The following is a 25,784-nucleotide window of genomic DNA, read 5'->3' on the forward strand; positions in this document are numbered from 1 at the left end:
CTCACTTCCAGGGAGCCCCCCTTTTTCCAAGGTTGCAAGGGAATGGCTGGGTGCTGATTGGTGTCGGTACACAGTCTTACTTTTTGAGCCACCTGACCTACATATGTATTCAGCTTAGTATGGACGGACGAGAGTGTTGGATACTTGCCTATGATGTATCCTCAAGAAGAACCGATAGGGACACCTCCCTCCCCCCACGCCTACAAGGAGGATCTGATATGCCAGATACAATGCATGAATGTACCAGTACAAACACCTCGCTAACACCAAAACACATGGGAAATCGAAGGAATCAAATGCTGCCGTAGATTGAAGCGGAGTTGCCTAGAGGATTCTCCGGAGAAGATCGGCCCTAACCGACTGGTCCACGGTGAGAGTCTATCACCTTCCAGAAGTCGGGAATATTATGAGTTGGCCCCCCTCGCTCGTGTTTTTCAGGGCTAACATTCCTTTCCTTCACACAACTTTTTTTTTTTCGGGCCCTGTTAAAAGGTCCTTTTTAATACTACTCTCTTAATCTTGCATTTTGCGCGTTCATTGGCGACAGACGGTCGTCAAATGAACCTGCACTTTTGATAATTATCTTGAGTGCAAGGTATGGAAACAGGCACGTGAGAATGAATTATGCACACTAACTTGGGTCCAGCATCACCTCTTTCTACTAAAGAGGTTACCCCATCAGATAAATGGTTTTCAAGCCATTCACCCACCTCGCACGCCAGAGTTTCACAAAAGCCTTCACTCACGGCTATGCTCAATCCGTAGTCGCCGCATCGCAGTCCTACGCGTCGACAACCCCATTTAACCCGCTTGCTCAGCCTGCCAAATTCTCCCGCACAACTCAGTTACAGAATGCTTTCGCCAATGCGTCCAGTTCCTCCGGCGCTGGCGCCAAGACAAGCCAGGGAGGATCTGGAAATGGAGATGTGGGTCTAGCGGCCTATTACGCCGCATGGCAGAACGCTCAGCAGACTGGCGATGACAGCGATTGGACTCAGTTCGAGTTCAGGCGCCGTATTGGCTGGAAGCCAACGGAGGAGGCTGACAACGTTAACGAAGACCGAGCTGCGTCCGATCTATCTCCCCCTCATCCTACCAAGGCTGCCGTGAATGAGGATGTTAGTGCGCAAGTGGAGGAGGCCGTGGCTCGTGAGATTCGGATCCAGGAGGAACAGGCACAGGCCGAGGAGGCTGCGCTGGGAGTGGAAGCGAGTGTCGAACCGATGGTTGAGGATGTCGTTTCGGAGGTGTCTGAAGCCAACCACATTGCGTCGGACCGCATCGTGCAACTGGCCAAATCCAAAAAGTTCGCAGAAATCCCCGTCGCGTTCGAAACTCTGCTCCGAGAGGGATACACTCCGACTGTCGTGGCATATAATGCTCTGCTGGTCGCTGCCATCCGTCTTCACCCTGATGCAGTCCAGGCCATCCCCAAGGCCCTCGATGTCTACTCTGATATGCTTCGTCGAAGGGTAATTCCCGATGAAGATACCTATGAGACTCTGGTTCATCTTCTGGTCACCCGGGCTCACGACATCATAAAGGCCAAAGAGGTATTAGAGCAGGAACGCGTTCGATTCGGTGGCATGGAAGAGCCTGGCAAATTCATGCTTCAGTCAAGTGAATTGGAACGGGATCTTCTCGCTGAGGATACTTCTCTGTCCATTGCTGTCAAGCTCTTTGATACCGCCACCGCGCGACACAACCGACTCGTGTTCCCGCTCGAGACGTACCGTCACTTAATCATTGCCTGTGCCAAGGAAGGCAAGGTGGAGGATATGATCCGAATTTACGCCCATATGGAATCGCAGAAGATGACTCCGCATGCAACTATCTTCCCGTCTATGATCACCGCATTTGCTTCCACTGGTGATCTCAGGAGTGCCGTGGAATGTTACAATGAGTACCGAGGGCTCGCAGTCTCCGATGACAACGGCGTCTTCAGTATCGTTCAGCGCCAGGATGGCCAGGTCTATGCTGCGTTGATCCGTGCTTATCTGTCCTGTGGTAAAGAGGAGGGCGCCACCCAGTTCCTTGATCGGATCCGTTCGTCGTTCGATGAGGTAACCGAAGGTCGCCAGGACCGATGGTCTGCAGTAGAAACTGTGATTGTCGAGGATGCACTAGTGCAACACTCGCTCAACATGGGAGACCATAGCATGGCATTGGAGCAGGCTAAGAATCGGTTGCATGATGAAGCTCGGAATCATGCCATCTCCCGCATCTGTATTGCTGCAGCCGACGCGGGTGATCTCCCCACCGCTTCTGAAGCTTACGATAGTCTGCCCACTGCCCCTGACGTACGACAGAACCCAGCCATTTCGCTACTGGCCCTTCATGTCCGCCGGGGCAATGTTTCCGCTGCCCGTTCCTTATGGATCATGCTGAACACGGTGGGTCAGGCAACCCCGGATCTGGTCCAGCCGACCGCTATGTATGCGGTCGCTCTGCTCAAGAGTGGAAATATCGAGGAAGGTCTTCACCAGGCCCGCAATATGTTTAAGCGTATCCGCAACACCACCCAAGATCAACACGCTGCCGTCGCCAACCCCGTCAGAGAACAGATTACTGAGTCACTTCATCTCTTCGGTCGCGTCCTCATGCAGTCGGCCGCGATTCTCTCCCCTCAATCATCCATGACTCTGCTGTGGTCCATGCTAGAGAACGGTGGTCTAGTGTCTCCTCTCGCCGAGCACGCTGTCGCCAACCTGGGCCCCATCGGTATCTCCCAGCTCAAGGCTGCCGACCTTAACCTGGCGCTCCAAGTCCAGGCTGGCATGCTGATCAGCAGCGGCCCCATGCTGTTCGATGTCGCTCATCCCGTTCGCTTTGCCCACATGCTTGATGTCGCTTTGTCTTCTGCCCTTCCTCTGGACCTTTACACCACTGGTCTCGTTGACCAGGCTGTTGGCAAACTCTTTGTCAGTCGCCCTGATGTCGTCAAGAAGTGGCAAGATTACCTGGAAGCGAGCTCCCAGACCTCCGTTTCGCCTTCTCGGATGTTCCTTTCGTCTGATTGCCAAAGCCCCGTCTCTATGGCGGAGACTTCGATCACCACCCCCTCTGCGGCCCCCGAATCGTTTGATCCTTATGCTCACGCGACCGACTTCCGCGGATCCGCCATCATCGCCGAGGAGCTTGAGAAGACTAGCGGGCGCATCGAGACTCACCTCAACGAGGCTCTGACTCGTCTGAACAACATGCGCCGCACTGGTCGTCACCCGCGCTACATCACCTACGCTAAGCTGATTACCGCCGCGGCCAAGGCCGGTCGCATGACCCTGGCTCACGACATCCATAGTATGGCACGGGCCGATGTGCCCCTCGATATGAACTTTAGCGTCGTCAAATACGGCTGGGTCTCCATCCTTGATGCCATGGTTGCTGCTTGTCTCACCCTTGGCGACCGCAAGTTGGCTGCTCAGTACCACCAGGACCTTCTCACTCTTGGTTCTGCACCCTCGGCTAACACTTTCGGCTTGTACATCACCTCCCTCAAGGAGTCTACCAAGACCTTCGACGAGGCTACCGAGGCTCTCAAGATCTTCCACCGTGCCATCGCTGAAGGTGTGGAGCCCACTTCCTTCCTGTATAATGCGCTGATTGGCAAGCTGGGCAAGGCTCGTCGCATTGACGACTGCCTTGCGTACTTCGCCGAGATGCGTTCCAATAACGTGCGCCCGACCAGTGTCACCTACGGAACCATTGTGAATGCTCTCTGCCGTGTGAGCGACGAGCGCTTCGCCGAGGAGATGTTCGAAGAGATGGAGTCCATGCCCAACTACAAGCCGCGCCCCGCGCCTTACAATTCCATGATCCAGTACTTCCTCAACACCAAGCGTGACATCAGCAAAGTCCTGGCTTACTACGAGCGCATGCAGGCCCGCAACATTCAGCCGACCCTCCACACCTACAAGCTTCTCATTGACGCACACGCCTCCCTGGAGCCGGTGAACATGGCCGCCGCCGAAGCCGTGCTGGAATCCATGAAGGCGGCAGGCCACCAGCCCGATGCCGTGCACTACGCCTCGCTAGTGCACGCCAAGGGCTGCGTCCTGCACGACCTCGCGGGCGCACGCAAAGTCTTCGACACCGTTGTTTCCGACCGCCGTGTACGCCTTCAGCCATGCCTCTACCAAGCTCTTTTCGAGTCCATGGTCGCCAACCACCGCGTCGCCGATACCGAGGAAGTCGTCCAGGACCTGCTCGCACGCCAGGTCGAGATGACCGCCTACATTGCCAACACTCTGATCCACGGCTGGGCCGCCGAGGGTAACGTGTCCAAGGCCAAGGCAATCTACGACAGCATCGGCATTCAGAAGCGAGAGCCCAGCACCTACGAAGCGATGACTCGTGCGTTCTTGGGCGCTGATGATCGAGTCAGTGCCGCCACAGTCGTGCAGGAGATGATGTCACGCGGTTACCCCTCTGCGGTGGCCGGTAAGATCGTCGATCTCATCGGTGGAGCTTCTGCCTCTTCATAAATTCCCTTGCCCGTATTTGTGACCAGGTGATGCCCATTTTAAAATTTGTGTTGCACCCTACAATCTCTCTGCCAGGGCTGGATCCCTGTGTTGGGATCTATTCAGTTCGGCGTCTGCAGTGCGGCAGTTGGATATACCTGGTGAGATATCTATTTGTTTGGTTTTGTTTTTTTTTATAAATTTTGGCATCCAGCGAAGGTTCGGCGTTTATTTTGGCGATGAAAAAGGGCGTCGTGCATTGAAGCACTGTATACCACTGTGATTTTTCTTGGGTCCATAGATACATCTCAACTCCACCACTGCGTCATCGACGCAAAAATCCAAAAATGCAAAAAAGTGAATGAGTCAAAATCTGTTCTGTAATCCAGTGTATTTCCTTTTATAGATTCCAAGGTGGTTCTCCGACAGAATGGCATGACGTCTCGGGAGTTTCCGCTGAGACCAAGACATCTCTTTTCTAGAATTCCTAATCCGGAACTTGCAACGTATGTTGTATGTTGTACTTCCTGGAGGTTAGCTCTATCTCTTCAAATCCCTGTCAATTGAGGCATTGCACGTATTCCGTCCACCATCTTAATGCAGGCCCGTTTACACTTCACTTGCCGTTCAGCCGTTGACTCATTCCTCCGCACTGTTCCCCGCCAACCCCGCCAACTTCGACACTGCTCAACCAACCAACCCAACAATCGCAAACTAACAATGGATCCAAACGAACATCAGACAGACGCCCCCCGGCGTCCGAAGAAGCTCATCTGTAAGTTTACATGTCAAACCATCCCTGCACAACGATTTGGCCAAACGCTCCCCCACCCAGACGTCACGTTAACATACCAATCCCCCCAAGTCGCTCCTGGGGACATTGCACCAACCTCCAACGAGCCAACCCCAGAACCGCAACCCCAAGCAACCCCCGCCCCAACCGCAATAGAAGCCCTACGCACCTCAACCTCAACCCCGGACTCGATAACCGAAACCGAAGTCCTCTCCAACGCCGCACGCGCCCACCAATTCGGCACAAACCCACCTCTAACCATCTCCCAAATTCACGGCACAAACCCACTCCACCAATTCAACACCTGGTTCCGGGATCCCCGGCTTTCAGCCTCCTCCGCCCCAGAAACATGCACTCTATCAACTGCGTCGCTACCATCCGGCCGTGTCAGCGGGCGCGTGGTCTACCTCAAAGAACTCGACGAGCGCGGTTGGGTCGTATACAGCAACTGGGGGAGTCGCGAAGGCAAAGGCGGACAGGTCTTCGGGCTTAGCGAGAACGCCGATATACTAGACGCCATGCCAGAACCGGGCTCAGAGCAAGCTACCATCACTGCCGACGTCGGGTCTGGAAATAAATGGGGCGCGTTGACATTCAGCTGGGCGACTGTTGAGCGGCAGGTTCGCGTTGAGGGTTTACTTGAGCCACTTAGTCGCGAGGAGAGTGAGTTGTATTGGCGGACGCGTGAGCGCGGGAGTCGGATTGGGGGATGGGCGAGTTGGCAGAGTCGGGTTTTGTGGTCTGCGGAGCCGGAGCAGATGGAGGAGAACCAGAGACGGAAGAGTGTAGTCAAATTGCAGGCGGTTGATGGGGGTAAGACTGTTCCTGTGGATATTGATCAGACGGATGTTGAGGATGGTCGGGCGTTGCTGGAGCTGAGGGTGAAGGCGATGGAGGAGAGGTTTGCGGGTGTTGAGGATATTCCACTGCCGCCGTTTTGGGGTGGTGTTAGGCTTGTGCCGGAGTCTGTGGAGTTCTGGCAGGGACGGCGGAGTCGTTTGCATGATCGGTTCCGGTATGTGCGTGTTAATGGGGAGGGAGAGGGTACTAAGTGGCGGGTTCAGAGACTGTCGCCATAGTGGTAAATTTAGAGCCATTGCATAAATACTGTTATTGTACTTAGCATTTCAATTGCACCATCGCTGTTTGAGCTGTACAATGTATGTGATGTTTCGCGTCGATCATCCATATCAGCCAATCTTATCCTTATTTATCACTATCAGTCTTGGCACGCGAACTCCTTCAACATCACTTTAGAACATTAGTCCGTGAATCCTGCGCTACTTGGAAATAGTCTACCATCCTATATTAAAGAGTCAGGTAAACCACCGGGTCTACATATCTTAACCGCAGCCATGTCCACCTCAACGCCCCAATCAATCCCTCAATCCTCCACATCCCCCTGGATCATCCTCGCGATAACGAGCGGCGCCTTCGCTGCGTTGAACGGTGTCTTCGCGAAATTGTACGTGGATCATCCACCCTATAACTAAGGCTCGAAGCAATGCCATGCTGTACATACAAGCTACACATATAAGCTATAAGCTACACGATCTGTGTAACCAAGTTAACCTTGGAACGTTCCACAGAACCACGGACGAACACACGACGGCCTTCGCGCAATCACTCGCCCACCTCTTCGGTCTGGATTCGTCGCCTGTAATTGAGATGCTTACTCGGGGTGTATGTTAAATCTCCCTTTTCTTTGTATTTGGACTATGCCGGATACATTTCAAGTCCGTGTCGAATTTTAATCCATTTATTACAATACACATGTTTGACTGACATCTATATCCGCAGGCCTGCCTCGGGCTAAACGTCCTCTGCAACATTATAATGTGGGCACTCTTTACACGCGCGCTAACAGCCGGTCCCTCGACGGTCAAAGTCTCCATCACGAATACGGCGTCAAACTTCTTGGCGACGGCGGTGTTTGGTATGATCATTTTTCAGGAGGCTGTTGGGGGGCTTTGGTGGCTAGGTGCTGCAATGATGGGTGCTGGGTGTATTTTGGTTGGGATGAGAGAGGGGGCTTAGATTTTTGAATCTATAATTGGGCTATAGTTTATCTAGACTTTTGGATATTTCGATGGGCTTCCAGCATTGGGTTTGGCTTTGATGGTACTATGTAGGAAGATGAGAGTGGGTGTTTGTAGATGCCAGATGGCGAGAATTGTTGGCGGTGCTGTGGTAGTGAAACGGAAGTAGAATTCAGTACTTTGTGCCGATACTCCGACAAGGCGGAGTTTCTGAATGTCACAAGTGATAATGTGTACCATTCGTCGAGTAAGAATTTGCGGCGGAGATTGCGAGATCTACAGTGGACTACGAGAGCCGCTAGTTGTATGTGCTGGGTTTGTGATGGAGCTCGACAGCTTTGGACAATGCAGCAAGCGTCGATTGCAATCCTTGTTTGGAAATACGGGAGATTTGTCAGAATACTAGATTCCTAGGAAGACCCTAAGATCATCCTAGTTATGTGCTTTTATGCGTCATATGGCGAAATGACAGTTGAGCCCTGTCTATTGCCCGCTGGCTGATGGAGACTCGAAGGCATGCTGTGTCTGAATGAATGTCACATAGTGGATGTTCTCCTCGTGGCTGGGATTCGAAATTGATTCTCTGAGTTGTGTCGCCGTTTTGAGAGCACCGAGAGGTTGGAAGCGTGATGGGTGTAGTATACGAGTAGCCCTATGGAGGGTTAGAGCTAGTGTAATATTATCGCCATTGGAGGGAATCATAAGTTGGCAATTCTTGGTCCGGATGATATCTTCCCTTACCGGAGACCCGGGGGCTGTGCTACCTATGTTGGTAGATAGTGTCGTAGATTTCATAGATAATCTGCTGAGGGAAGAGAGAGAACCGGGGAATACCGAGCGTGTCTTGTGATAAGGTAAGACTTGATATGGTGCGAGATAAATACAGAGAGGTGAAGCTGTTGAGGCTCCTGCCTTGGTCTGATCTCTCTTCTCTCACCATCTCTACTTGTTGCATTGTTCGAAAATGTTCCCTACTCTCCACAACCATTGAAACATTCGAGATGGACATGGAGACTTGGACTTATTTCGTTTTTGACATATCAACAAGGCAGCGAAACCCCTTTCAGTCCCCAGAAAAGACTCAACACAGCCAAAAATGTTCGACTCCATGTAGAAGCCTTTTTCCCCCCGGAGCGCCATCCAATACCCCTCATGGAGTTCACATGGGATGGAGATGAGATTAATTGGATATACACCATCTGATGGACCAAGAAAATTCACTCATCTTGAACCCTTTCAAAGCAAATGGTTGAAATTAAGACGATAAGCACCCAGAATCATCCATGTAGCTGACACCTATTACCACAGGATTTGCAATCAAAGTGCCAATCTCCACTCTTCAAAGACCTTTTCACAGTCTTCCAGCACATCTAGACCAAGAGTTTGTCCCTGTCGGAATGAAGACAGCCAAGTCCAATCGCTCTTCCGGGTGACTCCTGCATATCCCAACAGTAAATCCCGAATTATTTGCAGAAGCCCATCCGCGATGTGGAAAAGCTTTCGATTCATGATTGCTCCTTGAACATTTCGGGCTGTACGTGCTTTCCGGCATTTTTGGTAGAGTGCTAGCACAGCGGCCGTGAGATCTTGAGCTGTGGATCGCGTTGATATCGAGGGGTCGCTTCCAGAGTTTCTAGGGTCCATTAAATGGGTCTGCAATAGGCCAAGAAGCTTGCCAATGACTGCTCCGTCTTCAACGGCCATCGCAGCTCCTTGTGCCTGATATGGCAGAGTGGGGTGGCAAGCATCACCGAGTAAAGCAACAGATCCCTAGCTCCCCGTTAGAAAGTTCGTAATTGGAAAAACATGATGGTGTACCTTGGTCCAAGATTCCAGCTCGGAGAGATGTGTTAGTTTCCATTTATATACCGATGGCACACAAGAGACTAGCTTTTGTAATCTAGAAACGCGAGAAGAAAATTAGTTGGGAGATTGGAATCGAATACTTTGTGGTCCTCACGTTTCATCCCAGCCGGCATAGCTATCTCGCATCTCATAAACATCACCCTGCTCTCTTCGAGAGTTTGGTGGTAGGTTATCCGGCCGCATGAGCACAAGATTGAACTCCTTTCCACTACGGAGGGGGTAGAAAATGGTGTGTTTTTCGGGTCCCAGCCAGCTTGTGACCCCAATTTTCTGACACAGTTCTTTTACTTTTTTATCACCCAAAGCCTCCAGTTGCTCTCGGGAAAATGTTGCCCGATAGGCCATGTCGCCTGTTGGCACCGGAGAACGAGGAGATCCAAGAACAGCCCCTCGGACCGTAGACATTTGACCTTTGTTTGTCAGCTAAGACAGTCAGACACATAAATGGCAAAAGATTGACCAAATTACCGTCAGCACCAATTACAACATCTGCCGACATACATCTCCCATCAGCGAGAAGAACAGCAGGCTGCTCGGTGTAAATATCCTCTACTTCTGCCCCGAGTTGAAGGACCGCACCAAGTCGGATTGCTTCATCAAGAAGAACGCGATGATAGTCCATCCGATGAATAATTCTGTAGATGGGGTAAAAGTGTTTGTAAAGATCAGGGTTAGGTCAATCACTTACATCCACGGCACACCGAATTCCTCCGTGATATCATTCCCAAATGGCATTGATCGCAGAAGACGACCATCCTTGTACCTTCGAAAGTCTACTTGCTGCACTTGACTTCCATGCTCGAGAATTTGGGAAAGAAGGCCAAAGTCGCGCATTATCCTACCGCCATTTGGTGGGATTTGGATGCCTGCTCCGACTTCGTGAACGTTGGGGGATCGCTCGAAAATTTCCACGTCAATTCCTTCACGGCGACATGCAATTGCACAGGCTAGGCCACCTAGACCTCCTCCGACAATGATAATCTTCATGATCTCCGTTGATGTCAAAGTGATGTGCCCTGGACTGCGCTGGGTTCCAAATTAGGACTAGTGGGGACTTCGAGTCAGACCACCCATGCATTTCGGATGCAGAAAATGTGTCGATGAACCTATAGAATTCCAGTTTAGTCCATGTGAAACGATATCCATAAGCCGTGTCCGAAGATGTGTTTGTCAACTTGGAAATGAAAGCTTTATCCGAAGAGGTGATGGATTTCGGGGGAAACCACCCAAGGCTGTCCCAGATGCAGCCACAAGTAATATCCAAGGAGACACGACCTTACGGAGACATCAAGCAATCCCACGGAAGATATCCTGCTGTCGCTGAATTTTTCTTTGAAAAGTGACCCCAGAGTCTGTGTGACAGCACGTGACTGAGTGATTTCCCTGCTCATTTCGGATTCTTTCACTGAACAACTCTTCTTGTCAGTATCTTGAAATACACATAATGCAGCTATTCTCTTGGCCTCGATCACACCTTTTAGAGATCGGGGATCAAACCTGGTGCCCATCGTGGCTTCACCAGCACGAACAACTGGTTCTCACCCAGCTGTGGAATCTTCAAGTGCCCGGGTGGAGCCATGGAAGCCTCGCCAAACAGGCATGTGCAGTGTTTCAAGAGCATTTGAAAGATCTTTCCTCCTACAAAGTTCTGGATATCTGTGCTGGTGCCGGTGGACCTACGCCAGTCCTCGAATCAGAGCTCAACAAAGAACTTGAATCCGAGGGCAAGAGCGCTGTTCAGTTTGTTTTGAGCGATCTTTACCCCCATATTGAAGAGTGGGAGCGAATCTCGAAGAAGCAGCAGAACGTCACGTATATTGAGAGCCCGGTGGATGCTCGAGCGGTTCCTCGATTTGCAGCAAGTTCGAAAAAGGAGTGTCGGGTCTTCAATATTTGTTTCCACCACTTCGGAGATGAAGATGCAGCGGGAATTCTGAAGAGTGCAATTGAGACCGCTGACGCGTTTATGCAAGTTGCGAGCCTATCAATTTTGTCTGTTCTGTGAGCTAATTCAATTCCTATTAGCATATTCGAAATCACATCACGCGATCTTTGGACTTGTCTATGCTCGCCTCTAGTCTTCTTCTGGACTTTCTTTGTAACCCTTGTTTGGTACTGGGAGTCGCCGATCCATCTCCTTTTCACCTTCATTCTACCTGTGGCTCCTCTGACTATCTTTGTTGATGGGCTTATCTCCTGTCTCCGAACCCGCACTGCAAAAGAAACCTGGCAACTGCTGGACCAGCCAGATCTTGACCTTTCCAACTGGACATTTCACAGTGGGCAAAAGACCGTTCAATTTCCTTTCATCACTTTGTATTATCATGTTGGCATCAAATTATAACGGGGAAATGGTTGGGCTCATCTAGCTTTAATTCTCTTTGCCGCCTCTACCCAACGATCCAGGCCTTCACTCATGTCGCTCTAAATATGATTTGATGTAACATCGATTTCGATCTTGACTCCCTTTTCAATAGTAGCTATAATGTGCTATTGTTCTATTTCATAGTCTGGTAACGCTACTATACAACTGGACATTTAAATCCATGTGAGTCTGATGCCTTATAGACCAAAAGAGGAGCGGCCTTGGAAGTTTGACTGATGACTAGTGGGCATTGAGATCCATGTCCTGCTTTTTATATTGGCTTTGTCAATAAACATTTTTCCTAAAACAGCACCGGAGCTTCAATTTCGTCTGTCCTTTCTTGCTCTTCCAAGTCGCTCTCTCTTCTTTTCTCTTCTGTCTTTCCTCTCATCCCTTCTTTCTCGCACCCATCTCTCACTTCTTGATCCAATTCCTCGCCCTATTCTTTCATCCGTCTCTATCTCATTCTCGTCCTACTAGTCCTATACCCATATCCTTTGTCCCAACTACTTAATTTGTTTATCAAGTCACCTACTTCCCCTTTCAGCATGGACACCCACATAGCACGCAAATCGGGTATCCAACTGCCGATCCTTTAAGCTGCGCCATTCAGTTCACACAACACCATCTGCCGGCAGCGATGGCATCACGCTTGACGAGGCCACTGGTGTTGTTCTCGAAGCCATAGCTACTGTGAACATTCCGATGGAAACTATCTCGGTAGATTTAATGACTTATTGAAAAAGAGCCCATCGGGATAAGGGTGACTGAGCGCAATTTGCTACCGCCACTTTTGGGATCCTAGCCTTTGCCAACCTCAAAGAACTGAGTCTTGCTCTCCTAGATGCCGAGCGCGAGACTATCGATTGGATGGCGAAAATGATCCAATGTGCTAAATCTCTCAGAAATCTGACGATCCTCTTCAGCTGGAGGTGCGAAGCAACTTTACTTCCTCGCCCAGATTTCGTCGGTTGAGTGCCTGCCGGAACTACAAGAATTGACATTCTCACGGATGTCATTCCAATCATCGGCTGCTTTGGCGATCTTTCTTTACAGCATCCAAAGCACCCTTTGCCGTGCGACTTTCTCTTTTGTACAACTGGAGCTTGGATGCTGGCAGTCCATTTTCCGCAAGTTGGGCGGAGGCATGTACCAGATTGACAGTGTGACACTGCATCGTGAACTGGAACTTGACGATTTTTTGAGCTTTCGGAAGATTTCAGAATACCCACTCGTGAACGAGTCCCTAAGAGACCATATCGTCCGTTCCAATTTTGCATTGTTGCTCCGAAGGATGTGGGCTTCGCCTACTCGGGTCCCGTCTTTACAATTGGTTTTACAGAGAGTGGTTGCCCTTGCGGAGCTATACTAAGATGAGTCGGAGTAAAGTTTTACTATATTTCTGTACACTTGTTTTGTTTTTGGGTTTAATTCTTAAACGATTGCATCTAATATATTGCACCCCCTATCTCTGCTGGTGGCTATTAAGCTAAAAACACGACTGAAACAACTGGACTTGTTTTTCCTGTTCCTGAGGGCCCTGATGGTTATTAGCCCACCAGGAACTGTCGTGGTAGACTGTGTGAAAATATCAGGTTAGAATGGATCGAGGTTGGCCTGGGATTGAATCTGGTCTTTCCGATCATCTCTGATAGGGAAAGAGATGAATGTTGCCGTACATCGAGTTCAAAACACGTCGGGCCGACCATAGGTTCATTTCTCTGCCGTGGGCAAGGATAGTCTTTTTTTTTCAATGAGAATCCCCTTCCTGGGTTGACATCGCGATCACCAAAAATAGTGACTTTCGAGGCTTCGTCGATCGTGTTGAGCTGGTCACTAACGGAGGTCTCTGGCCATGTTAGGGGGACGATCTAGATAATTCTAGAATCTTGCTCAGGGCGTTCATTCCGAATTGCCTCAAGCAAGTATCCTCTCCGATCCTGTTCATCCCCGAAAAAAAAAAGGGGTTCACTCGGGGGGAATGCTATGCACCTGCGCTGATCGTCGCAGCACAAGTTCATAGCCAGGCTGCGGCTCAGACTGCAATGCCAGTCAGTACTCCTCGGCCATCTCTACTAGTTTGGCGTCATTGTAGACCTTTATCTGGCCAGGCTCGGGAGTGACGATGATATCGAAACCCGCGAGACTTGACAAAGAGGGAGAAGAGGGAGAAGAGGAAGAGCAAATTTCCGTGATTTACCTCTGGCAGGATACGCTTCATAGGAAGTATCCATATCAGCACTTTCTTGATCAAGTTATCTTGACGGCTTTTAGAGCGTTTGTACCTGGGCTGCTTAGAGAAGCAGCTATGAGTTCCTTTCATTATCAATCTATCGATTCCACCCTTAACCCTAACCATCCCCTTGCCTTGCATTTGTGTAGAGAGATTATCACAGAAAAGTAACAGTTCAGCGTCACCTGCTATTAATTCTCTCGTTGGGGTGCACGGGGACTTGGTAGGAAATGTGCCCGCGATGGTGGATTGTAAACCGTTCTCAAGCGATCGACATAAATAGAGACGACGGTGAAATACCATCTCGACGGATTCTGTACCTATGACAAGATCCCCGACGGTACAGAAAATCGTAGTCCTTGCCAAGTAGAGGCTGTCCAACATGGACAGACTTTTAGATCCGATCTTGTACCTGAACGGATCCCTGCACAATTTTGTGTAGCTTTGGACTTGCTCTCTCGGTGAGAGAATACGATCAACAGCAAAGCGTCCTCCGAGTAGCTACATGGATGGCTTCCAAGACAGTTCGAGATTTGCCACATGGAGCTTTGCGTTTTGGAGTTGTACCCCAACTCCTCCTATACTGACCCAGATTTAGGAGGCCTCTGAGGCGGAATGAATCAAGTCCCCGATCTGTTGTCTAAAAAGAAGAGCTAAATAGAGGTTAGACATGTCACATTGTACCTGAAAAACAGCTCCCTGCGGATCCGTTCCCGTTGCTCCACATCCCCACTGACGCTTGAAGAAGTCCGAAATCCAAGCCCTGAAGGTGATGCAATTAGTGAAAGGATTGACATAGTGGAGGAAAAGCTAAGCACAAAACCCCACTGGGAAAACCCAGTTTTTAAAAAACCAAGGACTAAGCGTAGAGGGGTTGATGTCACATGTTCCCCCGCTGGATTTCCTTGATCTGGACCTCCCCATCTTCTCTCCACCTCTCCCCCAGCTCTCCCCACCAGACATGTCTTCTACCATTGACAGCTCAAAAATTCCCACCGATGGCACAGGCAAGCTTGAAAATCCTGGTACTTTCATACAGAGTTCCAGTTCTAATTCAAAATTAGGTGTTATCCAGCTAGATCCTTGGTTGGAACCCCATCGCGATGTCTTGAAGCACAGATACCAGGTAGTCGAGGACTGGGCCAAGACCATCAATGAAACAGAGGGTGGCTTGGATAAGTTCAGCAAGGTGAATTTATCTTCAGTGATGGGTGTCTTTTGTACTAATGCACCTATCAGGGCTACGAAACCTTCGGACTGCATGCACAACCCAATGGAGAGATCAAATACCAAGAATGGGCACCAAACGCACAGGAGGCTTCTCTGGTCGGCGAATTTAGTAAGTTGTGGACTATCCATACCTGGGGAGCGTGACTGAGACTGGCAGATAACTGGGACGTCAATGCCAACCCCATGACGAAGAACAGCTTCGGCATCTGGAATACAACCGTACCGGCGAAAGACGGGGCGGCCGCTATTCCCCACGACAGCAAGATCAAGGTAAGCACCTCAGCCCTACACATGGACAAAACCTCAAACTAAGAAACGCACAGATCACAATGGTGCTCCCCAGCGGCGAACGCATCTACCGAATCCCCGCTTGGATTAAGCGTGTGGTTCAGGATCTGAACGTATCACCTGCATACGATGCCGTTTTCTGGAATCCGCCCGCAGAAGAGGTGTACAAGTTCCAGCACGCGCGGCCCAAGAAGCCCGAGAGCCTGCGCATCTACGAGGCGCACGTCGGCATCTCGTCGCCGGAGACTAGAGTTGCTACATACAAGGAGTTTACGAAGAACATGTTGCCCCGTATCAAGTATCTGGGATACAATGCAATTCAGTTAATGGCCATCATGGAGCATGCGTACTATGCTAGCTTCGGGTACCAAGTGAACAACTTCTTCGCAGCGAGCAGTCGCTATGGGTCTCCAGAGGATCTGAAAGAGCTTGTTGATACTGCCCACAGCATGGGGCTGGTTGTGCTGCTAGATGTGGTTCACAGCCATGCCTCCAAGAACGTCATTGATGGACTCAATGAGTTCGATGGAACGGATCACCTCTACTTCCATGGCGGCGCGAAGGGCCGTCATGAGCTGTGGGACAGCCGTCTGTTCAATTATGGCAGCCACGAGGTGCTGCGTTTCCTCTTGAGCAATCTGCGCTTCTGGATGGAAGAGTATCAGTTTGATGGATACCGCTTCGATGGTGTGACCAGCATGCTCTACACGCACCATGGTATCGGAACGTATGTGCATTCTTCGTCCCATGTTGTAGATAAACCTGCTAACTAAGCGAAACAGTGGCTTCTCCGGTGGGTACCACGAGTACTTTGGACCATCCGTCGATGAGGAGGGCGTCACATACCTCACTCTTGCGAACGAGATGTTGCACGAAATTTACCCAGACTGCATCACAGTCGCAGAGGATGTCTCCGGCATGCCCGCACTCTGTCTACCCCACAAACTAGGCGGTGCCGGCTTCGACTACCGTCTCGCGATGGCCGTCCCAGACATGTGGATCAAGCTCCTGAAGGAAAGCACAGATGACGAGTGGGACATGGCCAACATTTCCTTCACGCTCACTAACCGGCGCCACGGCGAGAAGACCATTGCCTACGCCGAGAGCCATGACCAAGCGTAAGCCCAGCTCCCCACCAGCCTCTAACCCCCGTCTATCCACTTGACCAACTAACCCTAAACCCACAGCCTTGTCGGCGACAAGACCCTCATGATGTGGCTCTGCGACAAAGAGATGTACACACACATGTCTACGCTGACCGAATTCACCCCTGTAATTGAACGCGGCATGGCTCTACACAAAATGATCCGCCTCGTAACACACGCCCTCGGCGGCGAGGGGTACCTAAACTTCGAAGGCAACGAATTTGGGCACCCAGAATGGCTCGATTTCCCACGCGCAGGGAACGACAACTCTTTCTGGTACGCTCGTCGCCAGCTAAACCTAACCGAAGACCCGCTTCTACGGTACAATTTTCTGAACGAGTTCGACCGCGGGATGCAGCTAGCCGAGCAGAAGTACGGATGGCTTTCTTCGCCGCAGGCGTATGTCAGTTTGAAGAATGAGAGTGACAAGGTACTTGTCTTTGAGCGGGCTGGGTTGCTTTGGATCTTCAATTTCAATTCCACGAAGAGTTTTACGGATTACCGTGTTGGGGTTGATGTTCCTGGTACGTATCGTCTTGTGCTTGATACGGACGAGAAGGTGTTTGGTGGGCTTGGGAGGAATGTGAAAGACACGCGCTTCTTTACTACCGATCTGGGGTGGAATGGGCGGGCGAATTTCGTGCAGGTTTATATTCCTACGCGGACTGCTTTGGTATGTTGTCTGGCTGCTTCTTCTGCCCCATCTGCCTTTAGTTCTTGTTTGCTGACTTTGGTGTGTTTTCCAGGTGCTGGCGCTGGAGGAGACTCTGTAAGGTGAATCGTCAACCTACGTCTATCTTCCACGCCGCTGAGTTGAAGATTGAACATCTCCTGGTATTGAATGTTGTTTTCGGCGAGTGCAGGTGGAGTGGGTTAGCCTGACTTCTTTGTGTAATGTCCTGCATCTTGCTTCCAATCACGTCTATCTATCTCGCAACGTCTCGTGTCATTTATCATTTACACACTCTTTTTTTCATTTGGAATATAGATTGAATAGAGAGAGAGCGTCGAGGATTATGTCATGTTGCACGGTTCTCTGTAGGTAGTATAGAAAGGTCCTGAATCGCATGACTTGAACAAGGAGAATGACCAGGACGAACAACGAAGTTCATGCAGACAAGACCAGCCCGAAAGATAGAGTTGAATTGAGTAGCCTCCAAGAAATGAATGTACATCTTCGAACCAAGAACTACACCAAACACCCGTCAGTCCACCTACAATTGACTACAACACCCACTAGAGCCGACTACACAAAACCCAAGGGGCAGTCACAAAGAAAATGATGTCGAGAATCAGGTTTTGAACTCTAAGTACACAAAATAATGAAACACGCCGGTCAAGGGGGGGTTTGTGTAAGGTATCTCCAATCCAGACCGGCTTTAAAATCCTATCAACTCGCTAAGACAAACGCATCATGAACCTCCTCCAACCCAGCAACAAGCAACCCCAAAACTTCTGAACTCAATCCCAGACACCACGATTCAGCACTCGGTGCATCGTCAGACATTTCATTTTCCCCTGGCTCGGGTTCCTTTCGGATCGAGTCTAGAAAGAACACAAAGAGAACTCCCAACGTTGATGAAACGACCATGCACTGGAAAATGGATGTGAAATCAAATCCCTTTCTTGTTGCATTTTTGTTTTTCTCTTAGATCGGGTAATGTACATTGTAATATACACGCCTCGAAGCAAGGAAAAAAAGATGTTGTCGCGTACAACATTGGAACATTTGGAGTGTTCTGACAAAGGGAATTAAATGAAGACTGAGGGAACCACTGGAGAACAGGTGAGGAATAAGAGGGAAAGGAGAGGGAGAGCTTGAAGATGAAAGGGGGATGTTAAGAGGGCGCTAGCTAGCAAATGACAAAATTACATTTAGGCCTTGTTCTCAAGCTCGGCGAGAATCTTCTCACCCTTGGCGCGGGCAGCGTTGATGTCACCAACCATGTAGAAGGCGGCCTCGGGGAGGTCGTCACCCTCACCAGCAATGATGGCCTTGAAGGAGGCAATGGTGTCCTTCAAGTCAACAAGGGTACCCTCGATACCAGTGAAGACCTGGGCGACGGCGAAAGGCTGGGACAGGAAACGCTGGAGCTTACGGGCACGCTCGACGGTGAGCTTATCAGCCTCAGACAACTCATCCATACCGAGAATGGCAATAATATCCTGGAGGGACTTGTACTCCTGGAGCATCTGCTGGACACGGGTGGCGGTGTTGTAGTGCTCGTCACCGATGATACGGGGGTCGAGCATACGGGACTTAGAGTCGAGAGGGTCGACAGCGGGGTAGATACCCAACTCGGAGATACCACGAGACAACACAGTGGTGGCGTCCAAGTGAGCGAAGGTGGTGGCGGGGGCAGGATCAGTCAGATCGTCAGCGGGCACGTAAACGGCCTGGACGGAGGTGATAGAACCCTTCTGGGTGGTGGTGATACGCTCCTGCATGACACCCATGTCAACAGCCAGGGTAGGCTGGTAACCGACGGCAGAGGGGATACGACCCAGAAGGGCAGACACCTCGGAACCGGCCTGGGTGAAACGGAAAATGTTGTCAATAAAGAGCAGCACGTCCTGACCCTCCTCGTCACGGAAGTACTCGGCAATGGTCAGACCGGTCAGGGCAACACGAGCACGGGCACCGGGGGGCTCGTTCATCTGACCGAACACAAGGGCGACCTTGGATTCACCCTCAAGCTGGATGACACCGGTCTCCTGCATCTCATGGTACAGATCGTTACCCTCACGGGTACGCTCTCCGACACCACAGAACACGGAGTAACCACCGTGGGCCTTGGCGATGTTGTTCTAAAGGGTCGAAACATGAGCTATTTGCGCATTTTGATTTTGAATATAAGGGAAAGAGGGTAAATCCTTACAATCAGCTCCTGAATGAACACGGTCTTACCGACACCGGCACCACCGAACAGACCAATCTTACCACCACGGGCGTAGGGGGCGAGCAAGTCGACAACCTTAATACCAGTGACAAGAATCTCGGCAGAGGTGGACTGATCGACGAACGCAGGGGGGTCGGCGTGAATTGGGGCGAACTTGGAGGCCTTGACGGGACCACGCTCGTCAATGGGGTCACCAGTGACGTTGATGATACGGCCGAGAGTGGCGGGACCGACGGGGATGGTGATGGGTGCACCAGTGTCCTCGGCGATGACACCACGGGAGAGACCCTCGGTACCTTTTAAATGGCGTTAGTTGAAGCTCCCAGAGACAGTAGGGCCGCACTCGATGGGTTCCCAGATCTGGTAGGGAACGACACGGTGGCCCGAGCAAGGGAGAGGAAGGGATGAAGCTTACCGTCCATGGCAATAGTACGGACGATGTTCTCACCCAAGTGTTGCTACAAGGAAATCATTAGCTTTGTTGCGATTTATATCAAGGTTCAGCCAATCGGATCACGTACAGCAACCTCCAGAACGAGCTTCTGGCCGTTGTTGGTGGTGGTAATGGCGTTGTAAATGGCAGGAAGCTTCTCGCCACTGAACTTCACTGTAGTATGGCGAAAAGAAAGTCAGATACGGGTTTGATGATGATTTTGGGGTTGATAGCGATGGTTTCGGTGATGGATTGGGTCCAGGAAAAAGATTTTCGCGTGGTCCTCAATTCCGTTAGGAGTTGACAACACGTACCGTCAACGACGGCACCAATGACCTGGTGAACCTTTCCAATCAAAGTAGCGTCGGAGCTAGCGAAACGGGCAGTGAGAGCCGGGAGAGCATTGGAGCGGATGGGCTGGAAGGCGCGGGCGACGGGGGTCGTCCGGGCAAAAGCAGCCCTCCCAAAGGACCGGGCGAGACCGCTATAGAAAATTAGAAAATTAATTTCAATTTGAAAGGAGCAAGATGATTGAATGAATCATCAATTCGTACCTCTTGAACATAATGACGGTGTTGAAGAGCGAGATGTGATGAAAGGAAGAGGTGAGGTTGGAACGGGAAAAGAGGGAAGAAGAGGAAGGGAAGAGGTTGGTGGATGGGGACTGGTCGCCCTTAGCCTTTCCGGGGCGGTTTTGCCGACGATCCCGTGATGAACCGAGCACCAACTTGAGCTTTCTACAGGAAAAAGAGCTTCATTTTCTTATTTAGAATGAACTTTCTATAATCTCAACTTCAACTCTATCGTTTTTAAACATCCATTGCCAGTAATTTCGTGTGGTGAGGTGGTGACCAAGGGAAGCTGAGCCCGTTGCCCTGGAATTCGCGCGCACACACCGGGGCTTGGCGGCCGGGTGTAGGGGAGCCACAGCGTATTTTCTTCTAATTGACATTCCCCCGGAGAACCTTGGAAACCTTTGTGATATTTAAAGAAGTAAGCTAGCAGTTACAGTGTTCAAATGGTCTATATCAAGGAAAGTCAATGGCCCTTTGGTCCGAAGATCGGAAAAACTCTGACGTGTTGGGTCAACCACATCCGGGTAGAAAACATAGGACTTGGACGGAGTATAAAAAAAAAAAAAAGATATGCACCCAAGTGAGGTCTACCCTACATTGGATTCATAGAATTTAGAAATTTTGTTCACTAAATTCATTGTAATGATTTTGGATTCATATTTAGATTGCTCTGTACGGAGTAGTTTTATTGCACATCTCCATAGAAACTAACCCTTATTGTGATCCTGTTACCCTCGAAATCGGGTTCCCGCAGGGATTCTCCGCACTTTAGTTGGTTCCGAATCACTCCGTAGACCACGCCATGTCGGAGTGTAGGGCACATTACACGCAATTTAGATTCTATCATCACACCAAAATCATGCTCTATGGCTACAAAAGAGATACATTGATTATTGCACAGTACGGGATACACGCATTTCTCAATGCTTGCCAAAAAAGATGGAATGGGGGACCAGTCGAAGACCGCGCGCACGGGCGGAGGCCCTACAAACACATGTCGAACATGGCTATGGAAAGAGTAGCTTGTAATAAAATCGACATTCTCGACGTGCGATGGGTGCCGCCGTCCGTCCTGCGTGGATATCAAATCATTCCCGGTCAGGCAACTAGTACACCTATGACTTCTCAGCAGGGGGGCTCTGGATGAAGCCCTTGCCTTCGTAACCCTCTTTGCTGACGCCGTGGATGGGGTTGATGTGCTCTTTCTATAGTCAGATAGGTTAGCATCGGCGAAGTCCGCTGGGAACAGAGACTTCTCCCGACCGTCGGCGAGAAGACGGAGTGATACGCACCTTGGCATATTCGTTGGAGGCCTCTTGCCACTCCTTGGACATAGTTCCAGGCTGCTTGCCGGCAAAGGCGTGGGCGGCGTAGAAGACCGCGACGGAAGCAACAAGGAGCTGAGTTACCTTGACAAACACGCGGAAGCCCTCACCCTTGGGGGCCTGGGCGCGGGGGCCGTGGGCGCCGAAGGCAATGTAGTAAGCTGTAGTAGAGGAGGTATTAATGTCAGCAAAGAAAAAAAAATTTTGACTACTGGTAAAGACAGTTGTGGAGGTTCGGGGTGGTCGGGCTATCCCGAGACACATAGCCTCGGAAGCCTTAGGATAGTCGAAGCGAGAGGCTGTCTTGAAAGCCCGCCCGTTCTAGGGATACCACATACCGGCCTTCTTCTCCTGGAGGGTCATCTGTTGCCAGTCGATCTTCATGCGGTCACGGAGCTGCATCCAAAGTTCGGCCTGCTCCTGAGGCGGCATGACCTCCCAGCGCTTCTCGATGTTGGCGAGGGTAGGGTTGGGGACAGCATGGCCCGAAACAGCGCGGGTCTGCAGGGCGTTCACAGAGGCAGCCGGGGCAGCACGGATGGCCGCGGTGCTGCGAGGGACAGCGCGAGAGACGGTGCGAAGATACATTGTGCGGCAGGCGGGAGGTGGCAGCACCACGTCGAAATCGCGTTCAATTGAAGGAATTAGAGGGAAATCGGAAGGTTGAAAGCCAGAGAGCACGCCAGGGCACGGCTTAGGAGAGAGTGGAGGAGGTTCGTGGATGGGGTAATGACTTGAAGACGTTTCTTGTGGTTTGAGATGGAAAGGCGAGGATCCGGTCGGGACTAGTGCGGTTTTGGTTTGGCCGCCTTCTCATTGGCTCCTCGCCCAAACCGGCTCTCCTTGCCAGTGAGCTTCATCGCCATTCTCAGCCATATGGCATGATGTTGATATCCTTCGAGTGGCTTATGGAGGTTTTTGATTTAAACTTTTGATCTTTCTCTATTCGCAAACTTCACCATCAGTCAGCCGCTCAAGTCTCTTGACCATCGTCGGAATCGTTAGCCGCTTAAAAACTAGCCCAGGCAAGCACTAACTTCGCAGGAAAAGCTAGGAATTGTCCAGTTGCTTAACTATTTTACATTAAACACCACACATCCCGAAGTCTCGTCGCCCCCTCCCCCCTTGTGCAATATGACCAACAGACAGCAGGATGCGATGGCCAGTTGACCAAATACCCTCAATTTGAGGTGGAAATCCAGAAAGAACGATGGGAACAAACTGGAAGCGAAATCAAGACTTTTAAGGCCTCTCGCGAAACGAATACAAACACGGGCCAAGTCGTAACGGTCTTGCATTGCAACTAAGAAAAAGAAGTGGGAGAAAGGTGTGCAGAGAAGGTTATGAATTGATCGTTCCGCGGCGCAGTCAAGGGTGCACCCCTATCAGTCGCGCAGCCCGGATCCAGCCGGCGCTATCATCTATGCCTTTCCACCGCTGGCCTCCTTCAGGACTGTCTTCCACTCGATATCGGACTTGTCATCGGCGTGGATGGAAGTGACGACGTTGAGGGCGTTCTTGAGAACCTCGCGGGTGCTGGCATAGATCATGGACCACTGAGAATGAAATTAGTTATTGATAATTAGGTCTGAGGCTGAGCTTGAGCCAGGATCTGGTGGGGATCTTACAAGAGTGGGGGTCTCGCTAGGCACCCAGGAGATGAAGACAATCTTGGATCTGTGAAAACAATCAGGTCAGCAGGGTGTCTGAGAACAATTGGGAGGATGGGATTGCGTACCGCTTGCCCTCGCCGGCAATCTCGTACTCGACATCGTAGACAGCGTAACGAGGGGAGGCGCGGCCCTGGCTGTCCTTGGCATCGGCGAGCTCGTTGCGGAAGACCTCGTAGTCCTGGTCCTTGCCGACGGAGTCTACGACGACCGACTTCTTGTCATCGGCGATCTTGTAGATGATGTACTTGGTCTTGCCGTGGCTCCGGCTGAAGTCTTGGAAGGCAGTGATGCAGTCATCCTGGATTTGAACACTGTAGGGGGCAGATGTCAATAAATAGTGAAAATGAGGGGAAACCGGTTACGAGCGTGGGAACTGATAGCGACTTACCCGGATGCGAGCTGCGCGATACCATAGTCAGCACTGGATGTTGTGTACCATGGGTTTAGGGGTCAATACTAACCGACATGATGGCTTTTGTAGATGAGGGAGACAAAAAAAGGACGGGGCTGTCTAGCGCTATGTCAGTGGCTGAGATGGCCAAACTCAGGGGGTCCCTCGAGGTTCTTGGGTTTGACAGGGGAATTCAAAGTAATATGCACACCAATGACTTACAGGGATTGAAGGAGGCGGATATCAAGCAATGGAGACGGATGAGACGGGGAAGATGGAGTTTGAGGGGTGAATTGTTTCCCAGGTGTTGCCATGGCCATAGTGGGGTGACTGCACGTGATATCAGACTTTTGATGTTAAAAGTGCTCGGTACCTGTTTACCAGTTTAATGGCGCGTAGGCAATTGACCTACAAGGGTTTGTCTTTAATGTTTCTAACATTTATGAGGCTGTTGGGGGATTTCCCTCGAAAATGAATGAGTTGATTTTTGAATGGTGGCTTTGTTCTCACGGGTTCTTTTTTCTTTTACGTCCTCAAAGTACCAAGTACTTCGTACATTACATACATCCGGGGTTGATCTCACATCATCTTGGCATGTAGATTGCATACCATTTACGGAGTACATCTGTTTGAAGCCTCTCCAATGTGGGTGTCTGCGGGCTAACACTGGCCTTCAACCATGGGACACGTCAGTGGCTATTTTTGTCCTGGCCCACCATGTACTTGGCTTTGTACACATTGAGTTACTGTGTCTACCTCTTGTTTTGTTGTTTTCTTCTATTTGAATATATAACTTGGCAAGAGTAAGAATATAGCTTCACTGCCAAAAAAACACCCCCCTATATTAATATGTTAAATTGCAACCGGGTACAACATAGTGTGGTTATGTAAAGCTCCATACCCGACCAATGTGTACATACGACCGACAGATCTCAAGAACCGATAGATTTTATATCCGAAAATAAAATTTCTCATTCCTCACTTTATTAACGACGTTGAATAAGGTCCAGCCCAAGTATGCAGATACGTATCACCCCCAACCCCGGCCCAAGACCTAGATGCATACATTTGCAACCCAAACCTAAACCTTCGCCGCCGGCGCAAACTTAGCCCTCATCTTATCCGCAACCAGCTTCTCATCATAAATGAAATTAACACTCTCCTGAGCAATGGTCGCTTCAGCCCAACGCTTGAACCTGGGAGCCTGCTCCAGCAAAGTCAACAACTTAGCAGAAACAAGACCATGCTCCGGCTTGGCGAAAGTCAAAATCCGCAATAAGAATGAGCCGGACTGAACCTCGGCCAGAGTCAGCTTCTCACTACCACCAAAGAACGGGCCCTTGCCATCCGTGTCTGCCAAAAGGGGCTCAATCTCCTTCACGACGGCAGCGATGAGCTGCTGGGCGGCGGCATCGCGCTCGGTTTCATCGGCAGCGCGGATACTGGCGAATAAGGATGGCAGGACTTTACTGAAGAAGGCGTCGACGAAGAAGTTGAGGCGGGCGCGGTAGAGGGCGTTTTCAATTGGTGATGAGGGGGGCAGGAGGTGGGTTTGGTGGGCGTCTGCGAGGAATTGGGTGACGATGCCCGATTCGGTTATGATAGTTCCATCGTATGAGATGGTGGGGACGAGGCCGCGCTGTTGAGGATGTTAGTATATAGTTTGTAGATGGATGCGCAAGTATGTAGTGTAAGTTGTGTGTATATGAAAGAGTGCACATGTGAGCGTTGGGAAGAGTGTTTGTCACTTACCGGGTTGATCTCCAAAAACCACGGCTCGCGCGGTGTAGTCAGATCGATTGTGACTTCTTCATACTCGAGGCCGATTTCCTTGAGGGCGATGTGTGCGCGGTGGGCCCAAGGGCACATGCGGTTGGTGTAGAGAATGATCTTTGGGGAGGACATGTTGGATTGGTATGCGTCAATCATGCAGGAGTATAGGTTAAAGAAGATAGATAAATGGAGGAAGAGACGCCATTATAAAAGACATTGCGAATCGAGGGGTTGGATTAGTAAAATTAAGTTCGATTGTTAATCAGTCGCGAAACCGAGCGTTAACTCCGTT

General features: G+C 50.5%; 10 protein-coding genes across 10 annotated transcripts; 5 read left to right on the plus strand and 5 right to left on the minus strand.

Annotated features, from left to right (window-relative positions):
- Positions 1 to 686: 686 nt before the first annotated feature.
- Positions 687 to 4,484, plus strand: Pdw03_7833 (Pentatricopeptide repeat protein; the record flags this gene model as incomplete). The annotated part of the gene is made up of 1 exon (XM_014677493.1): positions 687 to 4,484. The coding sequence occupies one exon, from the start codon at positions 687 to 689 to the stop codon at positions 4,482 to 4,484; it is 3,798 nt and encodes a 1,265-aa protein (XP_014532979.1).
- Positions 4,485 to 5,183: 699 nt separating this feature from the next.
- Pdw03_7834 (Pyridoxamine phosphate oxidase, putative) lies at positions 5,184 to 6,335 on the plus strand (the record flags this gene model as incomplete). Its single annotated transcript, XM_066101777.1, has 2 exons — positions 5,184 to 5,238; positions 5,329 to 6,335. 2 exons carry the CDS (start codon positions 5,184 to 5,186, stop codon positions 6,333 to 6,335), a joined length of 1,062 nt encoding a protein of 353 aa, XP_065956860.1.
- Positions 6,336 to 6,611: 276 nt separating this feature from the next.
- On the plus strand, positions 6,612 to 7,388 carry Pdw03_7835 (Drug/metabolite transporter; the record flags this gene model as incomplete). Its single annotated transcript, XM_014677494.2, has 4 exons — positions 6,612 to 6,721; positions 6,846 to 6,939; positions 7,057 to 7,192; positions 7,330 to 7,388. 4 exons carry the CDS (start codon positions 6,612 to 6,614, stop codon positions 7,386 to 7,388), a joined length of 399 nt encoding a protein of 132 aa, XP_014532980.2.
- Positions 7,389 to 8,612: 1,224 nt separating this feature from the next.
- Positions 8,613 to 10,148, minus strand: Pdw03_7836 (Monooxygenase, FAD-binding; the record flags this gene model as incomplete). Its single annotated transcript, XM_066101778.1, has 5 exons — positions 8,613 to 9,065; positions 9,114 to 9,195; positions 9,256 to 9,571; positions 9,630 to 9,796; positions 9,850 to 10,148. The coding sequence occupies 5 exons, from the start codon at positions 10,146 to 10,148 to the stop codon at positions 8,613 to 8,615; spliced, it is 1,317 nt and encodes a 438-aa protein (XP_065956861.1).
- Positions 10,149 to 10,605: 457 nt separating this feature from the next.
- On the plus strand, positions 10,606 to 11,505 carry Pdw03_7837 (FAD/NAD(P)-binding domain-containing protein; the record flags this gene model as incomplete). Its single annotated transcript, XM_014677496.1, has 2 exons — positions 10,606 to 11,129; positions 11,187 to 11,505. 2 exons carry the CDS (start codon positions 10,606 to 10,608, stop codon positions 11,503 to 11,505), a joined length of 843 nt encoding a protein of 280 aa, XP_014532982.1.
- A 3,215-nt stretch (positions 11,506 to 14,720) lies between these two features.
- Positions 14,721 to 17,195, plus strand: Pdw03_7838 (Glycogen branching enzyme GbeA, putative; the record flags this gene model as incomplete). The annotated part of the gene is made up of 8 exons (XM_066101779.1): positions 14,721 to 14,766; positions 14,824 to 14,948; positions 14,999 to 15,098; positions 15,147 to 15,259; positions 15,313 to 16,004; positions 16,060 to 16,395; positions 16,465 to 17,095; positions 17,169 to 17,195. 8 exons carry the CDS (start codon positions 14,721 to 14,723, stop codon positions 17,193 to 17,195), a joined length of 2,070 nt encoding a protein of 689 aa, XP_065956862.1.
- A 1,102-nt stretch (positions 17,196 to 18,297) lies between these two features.
- On the minus strand, positions 18,298 to 20,320 carry Pdw03_7839 (ATP synthase subunit beta; the record flags this gene model as incomplete). The annotated part of the gene is made up of 6 exons (XM_014677498.1): positions 18,298 to 19,230; positions 19,302 to 19,618; positions 19,738 to 19,780; positions 19,844 to 19,929; positions 20,070 to 20,239; positions 20,310 to 20,320. 6 exons carry the CDS (start codon positions 20,318 to 20,320, stop codon positions 18,298 to 18,300), a joined length of 1,560 nt encoding a protein of 519 aa, XP_014532984.1.
- Positions 20,321 to 21,445: 1,125 nt separating this feature from the next.
- Positions 21,446 to 22,243, minus strand: Pdw03_7840 (Cytochrome c oxidase subunit V; the record flags this gene model as incomplete). Its single annotated transcript, XM_014677499.1, has 3 exons — positions 21,446 to 21,535; positions 21,623 to 21,816; positions 21,994 to 22,243. 3 exons carry the CDS (start codon positions 22,241 to 22,243, stop codon positions 21,446 to 21,448), a joined length of 534 nt encoding a protein of 177 aa, XP_014532985.1.
- Positions 22,244 to 23,076: 833 nt separating this feature from the next.
- On the minus strand, positions 23,077 to 23,795 carry Pdw03_7841 (Cofilin; the record flags this gene model as incomplete). The annotated part of the gene is made up of 5 exons (XM_014677500.1): positions 23,077 to 23,211; positions 23,284 to 23,332; positions 23,394 to 23,639; positions 23,717 to 23,727; positions 23,790 to 23,795. The coding sequence occupies 5 exons, from the start codon at positions 23,793 to 23,795 to the stop codon at positions 23,077 to 23,079; spliced, it is 447 nt and encodes a 148-aa protein (XP_014532986.1).
- Positions 23,796 to 24,800: 1,005 nt separating this feature from the next.
- Pdw03_7842 (Glutathione S-transferase, putative) lies at positions 24,801 to 25,624 on the minus strand (the record flags this gene model as incomplete). The annotated part of the gene is made up of 2 exons (XM_014677501.1): positions 24,801 to 25,358; positions 25,472 to 25,624. The coding sequence occupies 2 exons, from the start codon at positions 25,622 to 25,624 to the stop codon at positions 24,801 to 24,803; spliced, it is 711 nt and encodes a 236-aa protein (XP_014532987.1).
- Positions 25,625 to 25,784: the final 160 nt, after the last annotated feature.

The sequence above is a fragment of the Penicillium digitatum genome, chromosome 3 (genome assembly GCF_016767815.1).
Source record: "Penicillium digitatum chromosome 3, complete sequence".
NCBI lineage: Eukaryota > Fungi > Ascomycota > Eurotiomycetes > Eurotiales > Aspergillaceae > Penicillium > Penicillium digitatum.